The sequence below is a fragment of the Oryzias latipes genome, chromosome 2, assembly GCF_053564925.1.
Source record: "Oryzias latipes strain Hd-rR chromosome 2, Olatipes_Hd-rR_3.1".
In the NCBI taxonomy this organism is placed as follows: domain Eukaryota; kingdom Metazoa; phylum Chordata; class Actinopteri; order Beloniformes; family Adrianichthyidae; genus Oryzias; species Oryzias latipes.
This window is the reverse complement of record NC_136238.1, coordinates 12,773,810-12,786,881: the sequence shown is the minus strand read 5'-3', so window position 1 is coordinate 12,786,881 and position 13,072 is coordinate 12,773,810. Positions and strand designations below refer to the sequence as shown.

Genomic DNA, 13,072 nt, shown 5'->3' with positions numbered 1-13,072 from the left:
TTGAGTAAGCATGACTAAGCAAAAAAAAAAAGGCCTAGCCACAACAGGAGCCTATAACTATATAAGAGAGAAAAAATTGAAATTTCTCTTGTAGTTAACGTTAACATGTAAAAATGGAAGAAGAAAAAAAAAGAAAAGAGGAAAAACATTTTAAGAAAAGTTGTAGGGTTGCTTCATGAAACCAATAATAATGAAACAAGGATTTTAAACATAGAGAAGAGAAATGCAGCCACTTTCTTGGGGCTTTCTTTTGTCAATCATCGGCTTTCAACAGTAGCTCTGCCCTAACCGATCTGTTATACTTTCTATGGACCCACAACCAACTGGGACCAAAAATTATTGGATTTTTTCCATCTTAATGGGTCCATTTTATAATAAAAAAGGCTCAAAAAACTGGACTGGACTGGACCAGACCGGACCGCTCAGTGGAAACGAGGCTAAAGCGTGCAAAGCAAATATTCCCCACACCATTAAACCACCAGGCTGAACTGTTTATATATTAATAAAAGTACATTAACAAATAGTAATAATTGGAATATAGATTCATTTTAGATCAAAGTTGCTTTCTAAACACTGATCAAAGGATTAAAATATTAGGAGTGGCAATAACATAGAAAATAAAGCACTACTAAACAAAATTGAATATTAAAATGACGTCAAAAACATGTCTTTTATTGTTTGCTATTTTTCTATTTACTAAAAATGTCTTAAAATTGTCCTTTGATGTCCGAAAACAACAAAATAAACTCAAATGACTTATAGGCCAATCACGTTAACCCGCCGTAAGCAGAGGTCCAATAGCAGGAGACCTCTCATTTTTGTAGCCAATCAGGTGTCTCGAGGGGCAGGTCTTATAGGTGACTTCACCTTAGCTTATTGCTAATAAGCCGCACATAATTGTGTAACGCACCTACAGAACGCCTCCTCACATGTAGCTCCGAAGATGTTACAACACGGAGCTGGAAGTTACAGCTCTTAAAGGAGAGGACAGGGGGCACAGGGGCTCGGTGTTAGGTGGCGGGGAGACGAGCTGCCAGTCAGCCCCGCGAGGCATGGAGAAACTCGGCAAGACCAACCCGGCAGCAACCGCCAACATTTTCTCAAAGATATTTTTCTGGTAAGTTGACGCAAACTGAGCGCGTGCGTTTGAAACAATGGAAAAACAGAGAAGTGTGGGTCGCGTGACAACCTGTTCTCTTTCAGTTTGAACTGAAACCACTGGACTGAACTGTACAGTTTACACTAGTGAGCGACAGCCGGTTCTATTACCGGTACTTCCTTATCACTTTAACTAGTTGTTTTAGTCAAGTTGGCGTAGTTGTTTATTTGGTAAACCATTGTGAAAAAACATCAAAGGTAAACTTTTCCATCTGAGTTCAGAAATTAGTAACCGGCACTTCAGTAAATCAGGCTTTACTTCAAAATAAAAGCACTCAAAAACAATTTGTTATCTAATTTTCAGTTGTAAAAAAAAAGAAAAAACTTCTCCAAAGTGTTTCCATTCATTGAAACAAAACGTTAGCAGGTTTTAAAAATAAATATGTTAGCATAAAAAGTTTAAAGGAAAGACATTTCTACACAACAGCTGATCAATATAAACTGAACAAACTAAGGCATAAAAAGTTATTTATAAAATAAGATAAGATATTCTTTATGATCCCACGTTGGGGAAATTCAATTGTTTCAGCAGTTCATGTAGGTTACATTGGTCGGAAGTGTACATGGAGTCCAGGGAATATTCCTAAAAGAGAGAAGTCATGGACAGACTGGCACTTAAGTAAATAAGTAAAATAAAAGTACTTCAATACAATTACATTAATTATATAATTATTTAAAAATACTAGATACTTTTCCAAACACTGAAAAGAACGTTTGAATTAAATTATTTTAACTTGTGAAATAATTTGAATATTTTAGTAGCCAACAAAAGTTATAGCTAATCCTACAAAAAGTAATTTGACAAATTAAATTTTTTACAAGTTGACAAATTAATAGTTTTTGAACCACAAATCTCAAATAAAAAAAGAATAACTAGAGTAAAAGTAAAAAAAAAGTACTCATTTAAAGAAAAGTGCATCTTAATTATAGTGTAAAATCTATGAAGTCAGGCAGGAAAAGAAAAGAATATTCTTTTTTTTAATTGACTTGTTAAACAAATTGGTCTGTTACAAAAAAAAAAGTAATCAAATATAATCTGATGTAGCTAAAGTTGTTTTCCCCAAAATCTTTTACCGTTAAGCCTGTAAAACACAAGGCACAACATTTATTTTCTAATTATTTATTATATTATTTTATATATTACTTTTTGGTGTCTATAAAGGATAGATACCTTCCTACACCTTTCTTTGAAAGGAGCAAAAAAAACCCTTTACTTTTACCGCTTGGTTTGAGGTCACTCTCAACGATGTAAATATTCCTTTTAGTTATTTATCTAGAGCTTTAATTTCGTTTATTTTCCTGATTCCAGGCAGAGAATCTAAAACCAATATCCTTATTTTTTTCTTCCTAACAGCTGATGCCTCACCACCTCCCGCCTATGAACATGTGTTTATACATGTTCTTTGCAACATTTCATGAACTGAGTGGTTCAGTAAAACTGCCAAATTGATATTTTCTAAAGGTTTTACGCCTACAAAAATCACTCAAAGCTGTTCTTCGTCTTTGCTCTGGACCTCCTGAGCCATGTTGAAATTTGTAAATTGGTCTTGATACTACGGAGCCCGTCGGGTGCCAGTGGTTGAAAAGAAAAGAAATCTGAACTGTGCGCACGGATTACTAATCTGTGCTCACGGATTAGTAAACCATACTCACGGTTTACTAATCCGTGTGCACCATTTAGTAAACTATGTGTACGGATTAGTAAACTGTGGGCATAGTTTACTAAATTGTGCGCACGGATTAATTCAATTGTGCTCATACTGTTGCGCAATCGTGCGCGCACGCACATTCATTGCATGCGCATGTTTCTGAGCAGAGCTGATGGATTCTTAGCTTCGTGTTTGCAGGGATGTGAGGGTGCTTTGGTACAGTGTGCGCAACGAAGGAGACTTCAGACCGCAGTCCGTTCCCCTGTTCGAACTCAGAAAAAGAACCAAGGTCCCGGGAGATTTGTATCTCCGGACCGAGGACGGGCATTGGGACGGGCGGAGGCGGCTTTTGGGGGAACAGTCCTGACAAACCGTGCACACAATCATGAGAATTTGTGTTACCATTCAGGCCCAGACAAAGCAAAGGCTGATGGTTATTCCAGTTTAAGTTGATCCACGGCTAAATCTCTTCTTAGCACGGCTAATGTTGTTAGCATGTATGTTGTATTAACCTATTAACTGAATCCTAACCCTTCTTTCGTGTCAGTTCAGAAAAAAAAAAGCCCTGGGCACACAGATTTAAAAAACTACAAGCGAACACGCACTTTGTAAAAATCATAACAATAATAAAAGCCCGTTTAGAAGACCATCTCTGTGTCGATTGGAACTTGGCCTGTTTACATCAAGACTTCTCTTCCTCTATGGATTTATCCAGACCAATCACTATCGTAGACGTCATCGGACCGACGTACAGCCAATCAGATAGTGTGACATCATCATTAGTCGCAGACCAACGAACACAACCAGCAACTCCTTCGTTGCGCACACTGTGTACCAAAGCACCCTCACATCTCTGCAAACACGAAGCTAAGAGTCCATCTGCTCTGCTCAGTAACATGCACATGCAATGAATGTGCGTGCGCGCACGATTGTGCAACAGTACGAGCACAATTGAATTAATCCGTGTGCACCATTTAGTAAACTGTGCCCACTGTTTACTAATCCGTGCGCACGGTTTATCCGATTTTTTTTTTCTTTTTAACCACTGGCAGCCGGCGGGCTCCGTATGATACATTTATTTGTGGTAAGTTGCCGGTTTGTTCTCCCTCTGTGCTTTAAAAGGAGAATTGAAAGGACTGCAAAGACATGGAGGATAATCTCTGGGACTTTTGTGGTCTCAGCTGGAATTTTCTGCCTATTTTTCTTGTTGTTTTTTCTCTATCCTATGACTGAAGCTGTCCACATGGTGTCGCGGCCTTCTGAACGCAGCTCTGTTGATCTCTACTGCTCCTCTTCCTCAGGTGGCTGAACCCTCTGTTCCGTATCGGATCCAAGCGCAGGCTAGATGAAGATGACATGTTCGAAGTGCTTCCAGAGGACCGGTCGGATCACCTGGGAGAGGAGCTACAGAGGTACCAGAATTCAACAGACTTCGTGTTGTTCTGGGCTAGAAGAAAAAAAAATTCTATTATTTGATATCCAATTTATGTAAAAAAATCCACAAATTAAATTTCTTTTGAAGTAATTTTTGCATTTGTTTTACTGTTTAAAACCAGCTTTTTGTTGATTTTTAATGAAAGAGATCTTTTTAGTTATGCCTTTGTTCAGTTCATGTCAACACTTCTTTTAAATCGATAACGTTTAAAGTTTTTATTACTTCCCAAAGGAAGATATGTAAAAAATTGAATAGCTTCTTTAGGCTTTTAAGTAAGAGTTAATGGCCGACGAAGTGTGCATTATTACTTTTTAACGCACGCCGTGGAAGCCTGTACCACGTTCAGGCTTCCACGGCGTGCGTTAAAGCACGTTAAAAGTTTTTCTTCAAGCACGTTAAAGTTCAAGCACGTTAAAAAGGAATAATGCACACTTCGAAGGCCATTAACCCGCTCATTCCATGGTCACTTACAAAAACAATACATATTAACCAGTTTTTAGTCCTTAATTCTTGTTTTTTTTTTCCGATTTGGATTGCTTTTCTCACAAAAAGCGGACTATTTCCACGTCTGATGGGTTGAATAAAGCGTCAGTTCAGAGAGAAAGTTCACATCTTACCGCTTGTTTTTGTCCAAATGATGAAGCAAAAGGTCGTTTTAAAGAAGCCAGCGTAGTGATACGAAACATTTAAGCTAGATGACCGGAACTTCTTTTTTCACCGTGGGGTTATCACTGTGGTTTATCACTTTTTAATGTACACCCAGCAGCCAATCAGAATCGAGTATTCACCCGGACCATGGTATGAGAACATATATCAGTCTTTTTATTGTTGAGTTGCATGTAATTATCAATGATGCTCTTCTTATATGATGTTTTAGAAAATCCGAATTCTTTATAATTGGCCGTAATGTATGAAGTAAATGAAGAAATGGGAAATTCTTTGTTTCCCTGGAAATTATTTTCCAAATGATGGACATTTTTTAGTTAAGTAGTTAAAAAACAACATTTGTTTTCCTTTTGATCTTTTATCTATAAAACGTCTCAGAACTGTTGGACATGTTTAATATTTTAGTTTTTAAGGATGCTTTTTGTATTTATCATCTCATCAATCCGTTTTATTTCATTTTTTAATGTTTGTTGTTGCAGACAGTAAAGGATTATGGGTATCTTTTCTTTTTTTTATTCTCATTAGATAATAAAAGTTACTAATTTAAAAGTTAATGTTGAAAAATTCAGACAATAATTACCTGAAAGCCTGAAACAACATTGTGTGTCTTTTGTGGGAAGTTGGAATTTTTGGCGTTTTGGGTAGAAAAAATGTGGATTTTTAGTTGTGCAATATTTATTTTATTTATTTTTGATAAAGTTTAACCCTAATTGTTGTTTTTAATTTGGTTTCAGAAATTTTCCAGCAGATTTTTTATTTTTCTTTAGGTTTTTATTAAACAAGAAACTATTCTGTTGAGGGAAAATTCCAAACTTAAAAAAGAAAAAAAAAGTTTATTCTTGAAACCTGCCTTCAAACTTTTAACAACTTTGTAGACACATTGTCTTAATTTATCTCAACACTTTTTATGCAGTTTTTGTTTTTTGCATCCTTTCATTTTGAAAAGAAAGTCTTTTATGGATTAAGCCTTTTTTAAATAAATTTTTCAAAACACATCATCATCATGCTTAGGCATCCTCTGCCCTCAGCAATGAAGCTTTTTTTTTTTAACTCCTTAAATGTTTCATATAAGTTCTTCTTTCATTAAGTCCACCTAGAAGAGCTTCGGCATCAGGAAATCACAAGAAGCCAAGAACAAAACTCTTTGTTTCCAACTTTCTTTCTCTTATTTTCATGTTTTTCGGATAGAGTTCAAACTTTTAGCAGCTTTTTTCTAAAACTGCAGACGAGTTCTGGATTCATGCTGCATTTTCTCCTCACAGATTTTGGGATCAGGAAGTCGTAAACGCCTCAAAAGAAATGCAGACGCCCAGCCTGGCTAAAGCTATGATCCGGTGTTACTGGAAGTCCTATTCAGTGCTGGGATTCTTTACTCTATTGGAGGTTCGACTGTTCTTCACCAAACATCTGACCTTGTTTGTTATTTTTTATCGTTTATCAGTTTTTTTTTCTTTTCTGTGAACCAGGAGATCATTAAAGTGGTTCAGCCGGTGGTTTTGGGTAAAATAATTGAATACTTTGAGAGTTACGATCCAGATAACGCCAAGGCGTTCCATGAGACGCTTGGCTACGCGGCCGGCCTCTCCATCCTCACCTTCGGCCTGGCGTTGCTTCATCACCTCTACTTCTATCACGTTCAGAGGGCGGGCATGAAGATCAGAGTGGCCATGTGTCACATGATCTACCAGAAGGTCAGCCTCTTCCTTTGTAGTCTTGACTGCAAGTGTTCCTGTTTGAACGGTGGTTTCTGTCTTTGCAGGCTCTGTCTCTGAGCAATTCAGCCATGGGAAAAACCACCACGGGTCAGATCGTCAACCTGCTCTCCAATGACGTCAACAAGTTTGATGAGGTATGGGAAAACGCCGTCCTCTCTGTGGTCACGGGAGTAGAAATATCAGGGTTTTAGGCTTCACTCGCAAACAAGAGCAGATGTGAAGCCAGGAGATGTTACATTATCTGCTCTGTGCCTTCAGAGAAGCTAGCGGAGCCTCTTTCCTAGCATGAGGTGGAGGCTTCCTTACATTCTGGGCCCCAAATCCTGTTTGTCTCAGAGGTTTTGTTTAATCTGTGGGAGCAGAGCCTGCTGGGAAAGTGACGGATCACATGGAGAGTTTGGATTTTTGGCAGTGGGGGACCAATTAAGGGATTTATTTTCTCTTATTCATGTTCATGTTGAAGGAAAATAAGATCAGGGTGATGCTCAGTCAATGTGGCAAGTTTCTTTTGGAAGAATTGGCTTCTTTAGACCTTTAGAGGTGCAATAAATCATGCTTAGAAAAAAAAGATCAAAGGTCGTCGATTGTAGATGAGCTGCAAACTCTTAAAAATCCAAAATGATAAAGAGAAATAACTCTGATGAAATTAGCGCTTTTAACATGTTTTTGTAGTCAGCTTTCGAGGGCAGGGCGGGGCCTGCGGAAGTCATGGTGGACTTCTGCGTCTGGTGCAGGTGGGATGCCAGCAGCGGCTCGACTGGAGGGATATGTGAAAACCCGTTCTCCTCCATGTCGGCTCAGTCCAGAGCCGAGCCTCCCAGGACGGGGCTTTTGGCTGAAAACGGGGTGCTCCAGGACCTGGTCGCTTCCTCCAAACACTCAGGGAATAATGGCAGCAGCTGTCTGCTGGAAGACTTGGCTTTAGGCAGTCTTTTTCCCTCATAGCGAGACGTGGTGGTCTCAGTGAGGGCTTCAGGCCACTTAATGCGCAGCTGTTCAGCTGCTCTTCTGCAGACATCATGCAGGTCCATCGCGGCGGTCGGGTTTGGGAAGCTGCCGCACGCGTCGCCCACTTTGCAGCCGGTGGCAGAAGAAAAGGCTCGATGTCTTCCACAGAGCCGAGGCTGAAGGACTCGTCTCCGGAGTCGGGCACAGTGTCCAACATGTACTAGAACTCCGGGGGCGCGGCCTCCTGCCGGCCCTCGAGTGGCGCAACTGCATCTAGCTGGTCGCCCCAGCTCGTGCCTGCCATCTCTCCCCGAGTAGACTCGGCTAGCTCTGCTAGTGGGGGGCTGGTTAACCCCAAGACCGGATCCGCCTTGGACAGACTAGCTTGGCGCGCTAGTCTGCGTCTCAGGGTCTTGAGGGAGACGCGCGCACAATGCTCGCAATTAGCCGGAGATGCTAATGCGTCCTGGGCATGTTGCAGCCCAAGACACGCAGCACAGGCAGAATAGGTGTCTGCCCCCGCAATTTTGCTGCTGCATGTGCAGGCTCTAGGCAGAGGTTTCACTGTCTCCATGGCGAGGAAAGGTTCAGGCTCCATGACTTCGTCGGCTCAGGTTGAGAGCGAAGCGCGAAAAAAGAAACTAGTATGGTGGTTAGTTGCAACGGGTGCTGTTTGGAGACAGACTAACCGCATAACTCAGACAAGCTTGAGTAACACCGACTAGCGTTCAGCGACTGAGTGGTTAGCTCGGTCTAGGAACAGTTAAGCTAGCTTCGGATACTACACCTGCCGTCTGAGGATGCTTCTGGGAGCGAGAAGAGCTGTTAGACTGAGGAGAGAAGGTGGCGTCAGGTTCTTATAGCAGGAGGAAGTCCCGACTCCTGAGAGCAGACGTCACCTTCTGTCTGCCAGTCAGGACTGGCATTATGTAAAAGAGCTTCTGGGGGACAGCGCAGGGGGCGTGTCCCATAGTGAGATACCCAAATGAATGTTGAAAGAGAACAGAGAGCTCTCTGCAATGGGGTGGGGTGTCCAACTCTGAGGTGTATTTATAATGAACCTCTGCCGCTCTACAGAAACTATGTCCTAGAAAACGACAGTTTTTTTTTTAGATCTTTGCTACAAACGTTAAAAGACCACTGGGAACATTTTAGAAATAGATCAAACGATGATTGGAGTGGGACTTTAAATAATGTTCAACTCGCTGAAAACAAATGTAAAAACATTTAGATCCAAACTGTTTTCTGGAAATGTTTATTTTTTTCTGGTCTTTTCTACATTTTTTTATTACAGTGATCCCTTGCTATAACGCGGTTTACTTTTCACGGTTTCACTACTTCACGGATTTGCATTGTGTTCTGCATTCTGATTGGCTAAAAAGTCACTCCGCTTCTTCTCTACCTGCGCGTCAATAACGTTGCAGTTTAATATGTACACGTATGTAAAACAGCTTGCCAAATTTAAATTACATACGTGCAAATTCTCTAGCAATTTCGAGTTTCTCTAAAACCCATAGAAAAAGAGCGACAACAACTGCCTATCACTATGTTCTTCTCTCGAACAAACACACCTGCACCGCGGGCTTCAAAAGGAGAAAACACTGCAGAGCGGAGTCAGGATGCAGGGGCTCAGTCTGAAATCGCTATTTGTCCCACTGTACTTTGTATTTTTTTCATAATCATTTTAAATTTTTTCCCGTTTAATCCAATTACTCGGGTCGCGGTGGGCGGGGCTAATCTCCACAATTTGAAGTCTTCTGTTCACATTGATGATTCAAATTGTTATTTGACAGTACAGTACAGAGTTATTTGTTGAAAAAAACTTTTTTAAAGTACTTTGATTTGTGAAACAAATGCTTGAGCCTGTAAAATGGTTTGTTCTTTCTTTTCAATATATAATAGAGTATTTAATTGTATAATAATTGTAAAAAAAAAAAGGATTCTACGTCACGGATTTTGCCTATCACGGGTTCTTTTTGGAATGGAACCCCCGCCAAAAACAAGGGTTTACTGTAGTTTCTTAACCCGTTGTGATCTGTTTTGACCAGGTGACTATCTTCCTACACTTTCTGTGGGTGGCGCCTCTGCAGGCCGCTGTCGTGGTCGGGCTGCTTTGGATGGAGATCGGGCCTTCCTGTTTGGCTGGAATGGTGGTGCTCATGTTTCTGATGCCCACCCAAACCTTGTTTGGGAGACTTTTCTCAAAGTTCAGGTGAAACCACATATCAGTTTTACATAAATGGTCTTTTTTCTTAAAGGAAAACAAAACGGTGAGATTGGGATTAGGATTATTGCTTCACATCAAAGACATTTTCTTGGAACCAACCATTGTGGCAATTTAAAAGCACAGTAGAACAAGAAATCATTTCAGTTATGCAATTTAGAAAGTAGAATCATACTGTAGTCATGTACCATAAAACAACATGACTTCCAGATTGAAGCACGTTTAGAAAGTAAAATAAACCGAGCTAGTTCAATTCACCTAGTAACCGATAGGAGGCTTTCTTACACCATTAAGACGGAACCCAAAAATTACTTGACATAAATTAACAAATGTAATTCTGTTTAATTTACCTATACTGTTTGATATTGTGTCCATGAGGTCTGTACTAGTGAATTTATTTATTTTGAAATGTTTTTTGTATTTAAAAAAAATAGTTATAGATTTGTTTTACTGTGAAATACCCAGTTTTTAAAAGTTTGTGTTCAAATTTTGTCACTACGTACATTTTGAAGACCTGTCCGGATCTACAATTCCAAAATCCTGTGCCCTAGAAATTTCCCAGAAGTCTCTGTGCATATAGACCACAATGCAATTCAGCAATTTTAGTGGAAAAATGCAATTTAATTGATTTATTTTTATTTTCATAAAACATCCGAGTTTTTATCATAAAACACAGTCAATAAATAAATAGTCTTTGTTCATATTAAAATGGCTAAATTTCAAATGTGAAGCTTCAGGGTTTAATTACTTTATTTAAAGAGTTTGTACTTAGATTTGATATAAATTTCAAATGTAACATTTGACAGTTTTATTTTAAAGTGAACAAAAACATTAATTTTTATAACAATCTCTCTGGAGAGGATTTCATTAACTGACCTGACTTGATTTTCAAACCGTCATGAAATAGAAAATACAAACAGATAATGCAAACTTTTTAAAGTATTCTTCACTTGCAGCACTTCAGTGTTTTATGTTTTTGGATGCTGGCTGCAGGACACATTATGTAAAAGGTGGTGGGTGTGAAACTTTAGAAATGTTTACATGCAGAAATGTCAAATGCAGCTTTCTTCTTGTGGTTTCAGGAGCAAAACCGCCGCTCTGACGGACAACAGAATCCGAACAATGAATGAAGTGGTGTCTGGAATAAGAATCATAAAGATGTACGCCTGGGAGAAACCCTTCGCTGCTCTGGTCTCCGACGTCCGAAAGTAAGAGAACTAAAGTCTCCTTAACATTTAAAGACGGACTTTTCCTGTTCTGTAACCAAAGTCATGATGATGGGTCAACTCAGTAGCTAAAGTTTCACTTGGATAAAATCTATGATTATCTAAATCGGAAATAAATTGCGTACTTTTAGTTTTTTGGCAGCAGGAGAACTTTGAATAAAAAGGTTATTAAAACATTAAGACATTATATAAAATAAAATAAAGGCTTTTAAAAAGAAAGTGCACCTCCCAGTTGTTTCCTATGGTGGCCGAGAACAACAGCAAAAAACAAAAAATAAAGCAACTGCGAACAATAAAGAAACGCTGCGCATTGTAACAGCCATCACAGCAAAAGGAAGAAAGAAAAAGTGACTGCCAACCTAAAGTGATGCTAACAAAAGAAAGCTACAACGAAGTGAATCAGGGATTGTTTTGCCGACAGCTCTCTGTCTGCCAGCAGCTAGCAGTCCGGGGCTGTCGGAGCTCACTCGCTTGTTACGGCGGCAGACAGAGATCCACTACTGGATGAGAAGGCTGCCTCCAGAACTTTGAGATATTTTTCTTATTTTCATAGCGACAATAATAATAAAAAGAAAGGTCCCCTAATTTTGTTTTTTATTTTATTTTCCCCTTTCGAGTTAATACGGGACAGCAAGCCTTCAAAGTGGGTCACAGAGACACAGAAACATCTTCAATTCCTCCATCCTGACCTCATAAAGACAAGTCTCTCCAATGTCCTGCTTGAAATATAAGAAAATATGAACATTTATGGAACATATATATGAAAATATGGATGAAAACGTCCGTGTCTTTCCAGTAAGGAGATCTCTAAGATCATGAAGAGCTCCTACCTGCGCGGGCTCAACATGGCCTCCTTCTTCTGCGCCAGCAAGATCATCCTCTTCGTCACGTTCACCCTCTACGTCCTGCTGGGAAACACCATCTCAGCCAGCCGCGTGTTTGTCACCGTGTCGCTGTACACCGCCGTGCGCCTCACCGTCACGCTCTTCTTCCCCAGCGCCATCGAGAAGCTGTTCGAGAGCCGCGTCAGCATCCGAAGGATTCAGGTGAGGAAGCCAAGTGGATTTGGTGATTAGCAAATTTGAACTATGGAACTGTAAGAACCAGGATTGGAATTTTATTTTTATTTTAAACTCGTGACTTTCTAGCAACTTGTATTTGGGTTTTTTATATCGTCTTGAACAGTTTCAGATCGGTGTTTCCACAGCGCTTCCTGCAGGCTGAAGCTTTTCCGTAAACACGTGAGCCTGATTCAATCCATAACTGCGTTCCCCCCTCACCCACCAAGCCCGCCACCGCCGTTTTAAAGTCCAGAGTAAAACTGAAAATAGTTAACCGGTCCTTCTGCATGACTCATTAAAGCAAGTGCAGCTGTGGTTCTGAAGAGCTCAGCTGAGTCCTAAAAGCCACTTTAGTTTTCTAACCTGAAAAGAAGAAGCCGTAAAGTTTTAGTGCAGGTTGAAGCACATGCAGCGATAAGGATCCAGAACACCTTTGTCTTCACCTGTAAGCACTTTCTCAGGTTTATGGGTTCCAGTTAACTAAGCAAAAGGTCATTTGAGGTCAAAACGTCTCTTTAAACGTCCGCATTTTCTGCTTTTTGAAGACAACATCTGATGGGTTTGGGGGGTTCTCGAACTCGGGTTCGTTCAGATCTTTTTACAGAACCGATTTCCATTGTTTTCCATGAAGGAGTTCCTGCTGCTGGATGAGATCACCAAAGGCGGGTCGGCTCTGCCGCCAGAGGACAAGAAGGAAAATTCAGTGGAGCTCCAGAATCTCACCTGCTACTGGGATAAGGTCAGAGGTCACGAGGCTAAACATTCAAAAACCTTCACGGAGGAAGGAAGATATGATAGAAGTAAAACTGTGTGCAATGCTAATAGCCATTTTATTAGAGATTTACTGACAATAAACCTGATAAAATTATCAAATACATCATTATTTCAACCACTGAAGACATTATTTGCTAATTTTATTGATCAATCGATTCATAAATTATAATAAACCCTGAGTAACTGGGGATGAACAATATCTAAATAAACTGACTT

General features: G+C 39.9%; 1 protein-coding gene across 4 annotated transcripts in view; it reads left to right on the top strand.

Moving 5' to 3' along the window:
• Positions 1–820: 820 nt before the first annotated feature.
• LOC101159411 (ATP-binding cassette sub-family C member 4) overlaps positions 821–13,072 on the top strand; it is a 36,846-nt gene continuing 24,594 nt past the window's right edge. For 2 of the 4 annotated variants that reach the window (XM_023963378.2, XM_023963375.2), the window contains exons 1-9: positions 821–1,117; positions 4,109–4,219; positions 6,171–6,291; positions 6,375–6,599; positions 6,668–6,757; positions 9,620–9,783; positions 10,878–11,003; positions 11,818–12,067; positions 12,714–12,821. In XM_023963378.2, the coding sequence (XP_023819146.1) occupies positions 1,053–1,117; positions 4,109–4,219; positions 6,171–6,291; positions 6,375–6,599; positions 6,668–6,757; positions 9,620–9,783; positions 10,878–11,003; positions 11,818–12,067; positions 12,714–12,821 (1,260 nt within the window). In that variant the 5' untranslated portion in view covers positions 821–1,052. Of the gene's footprint in view, positions 1,118–4,108; positions 4,220–6,170; positions 6,292–6,374; positions 6,600–6,667; positions 6,758–9,619; positions 9,784–10,877; positions 11,004–11,817; positions 12,068–12,674; positions 12,822–13,072 lie in introns of all 4 variants that reach the window. The other 2 variants (XM_078932681.1, XM_078932678.1) reach the window with 1 other exon arrangement.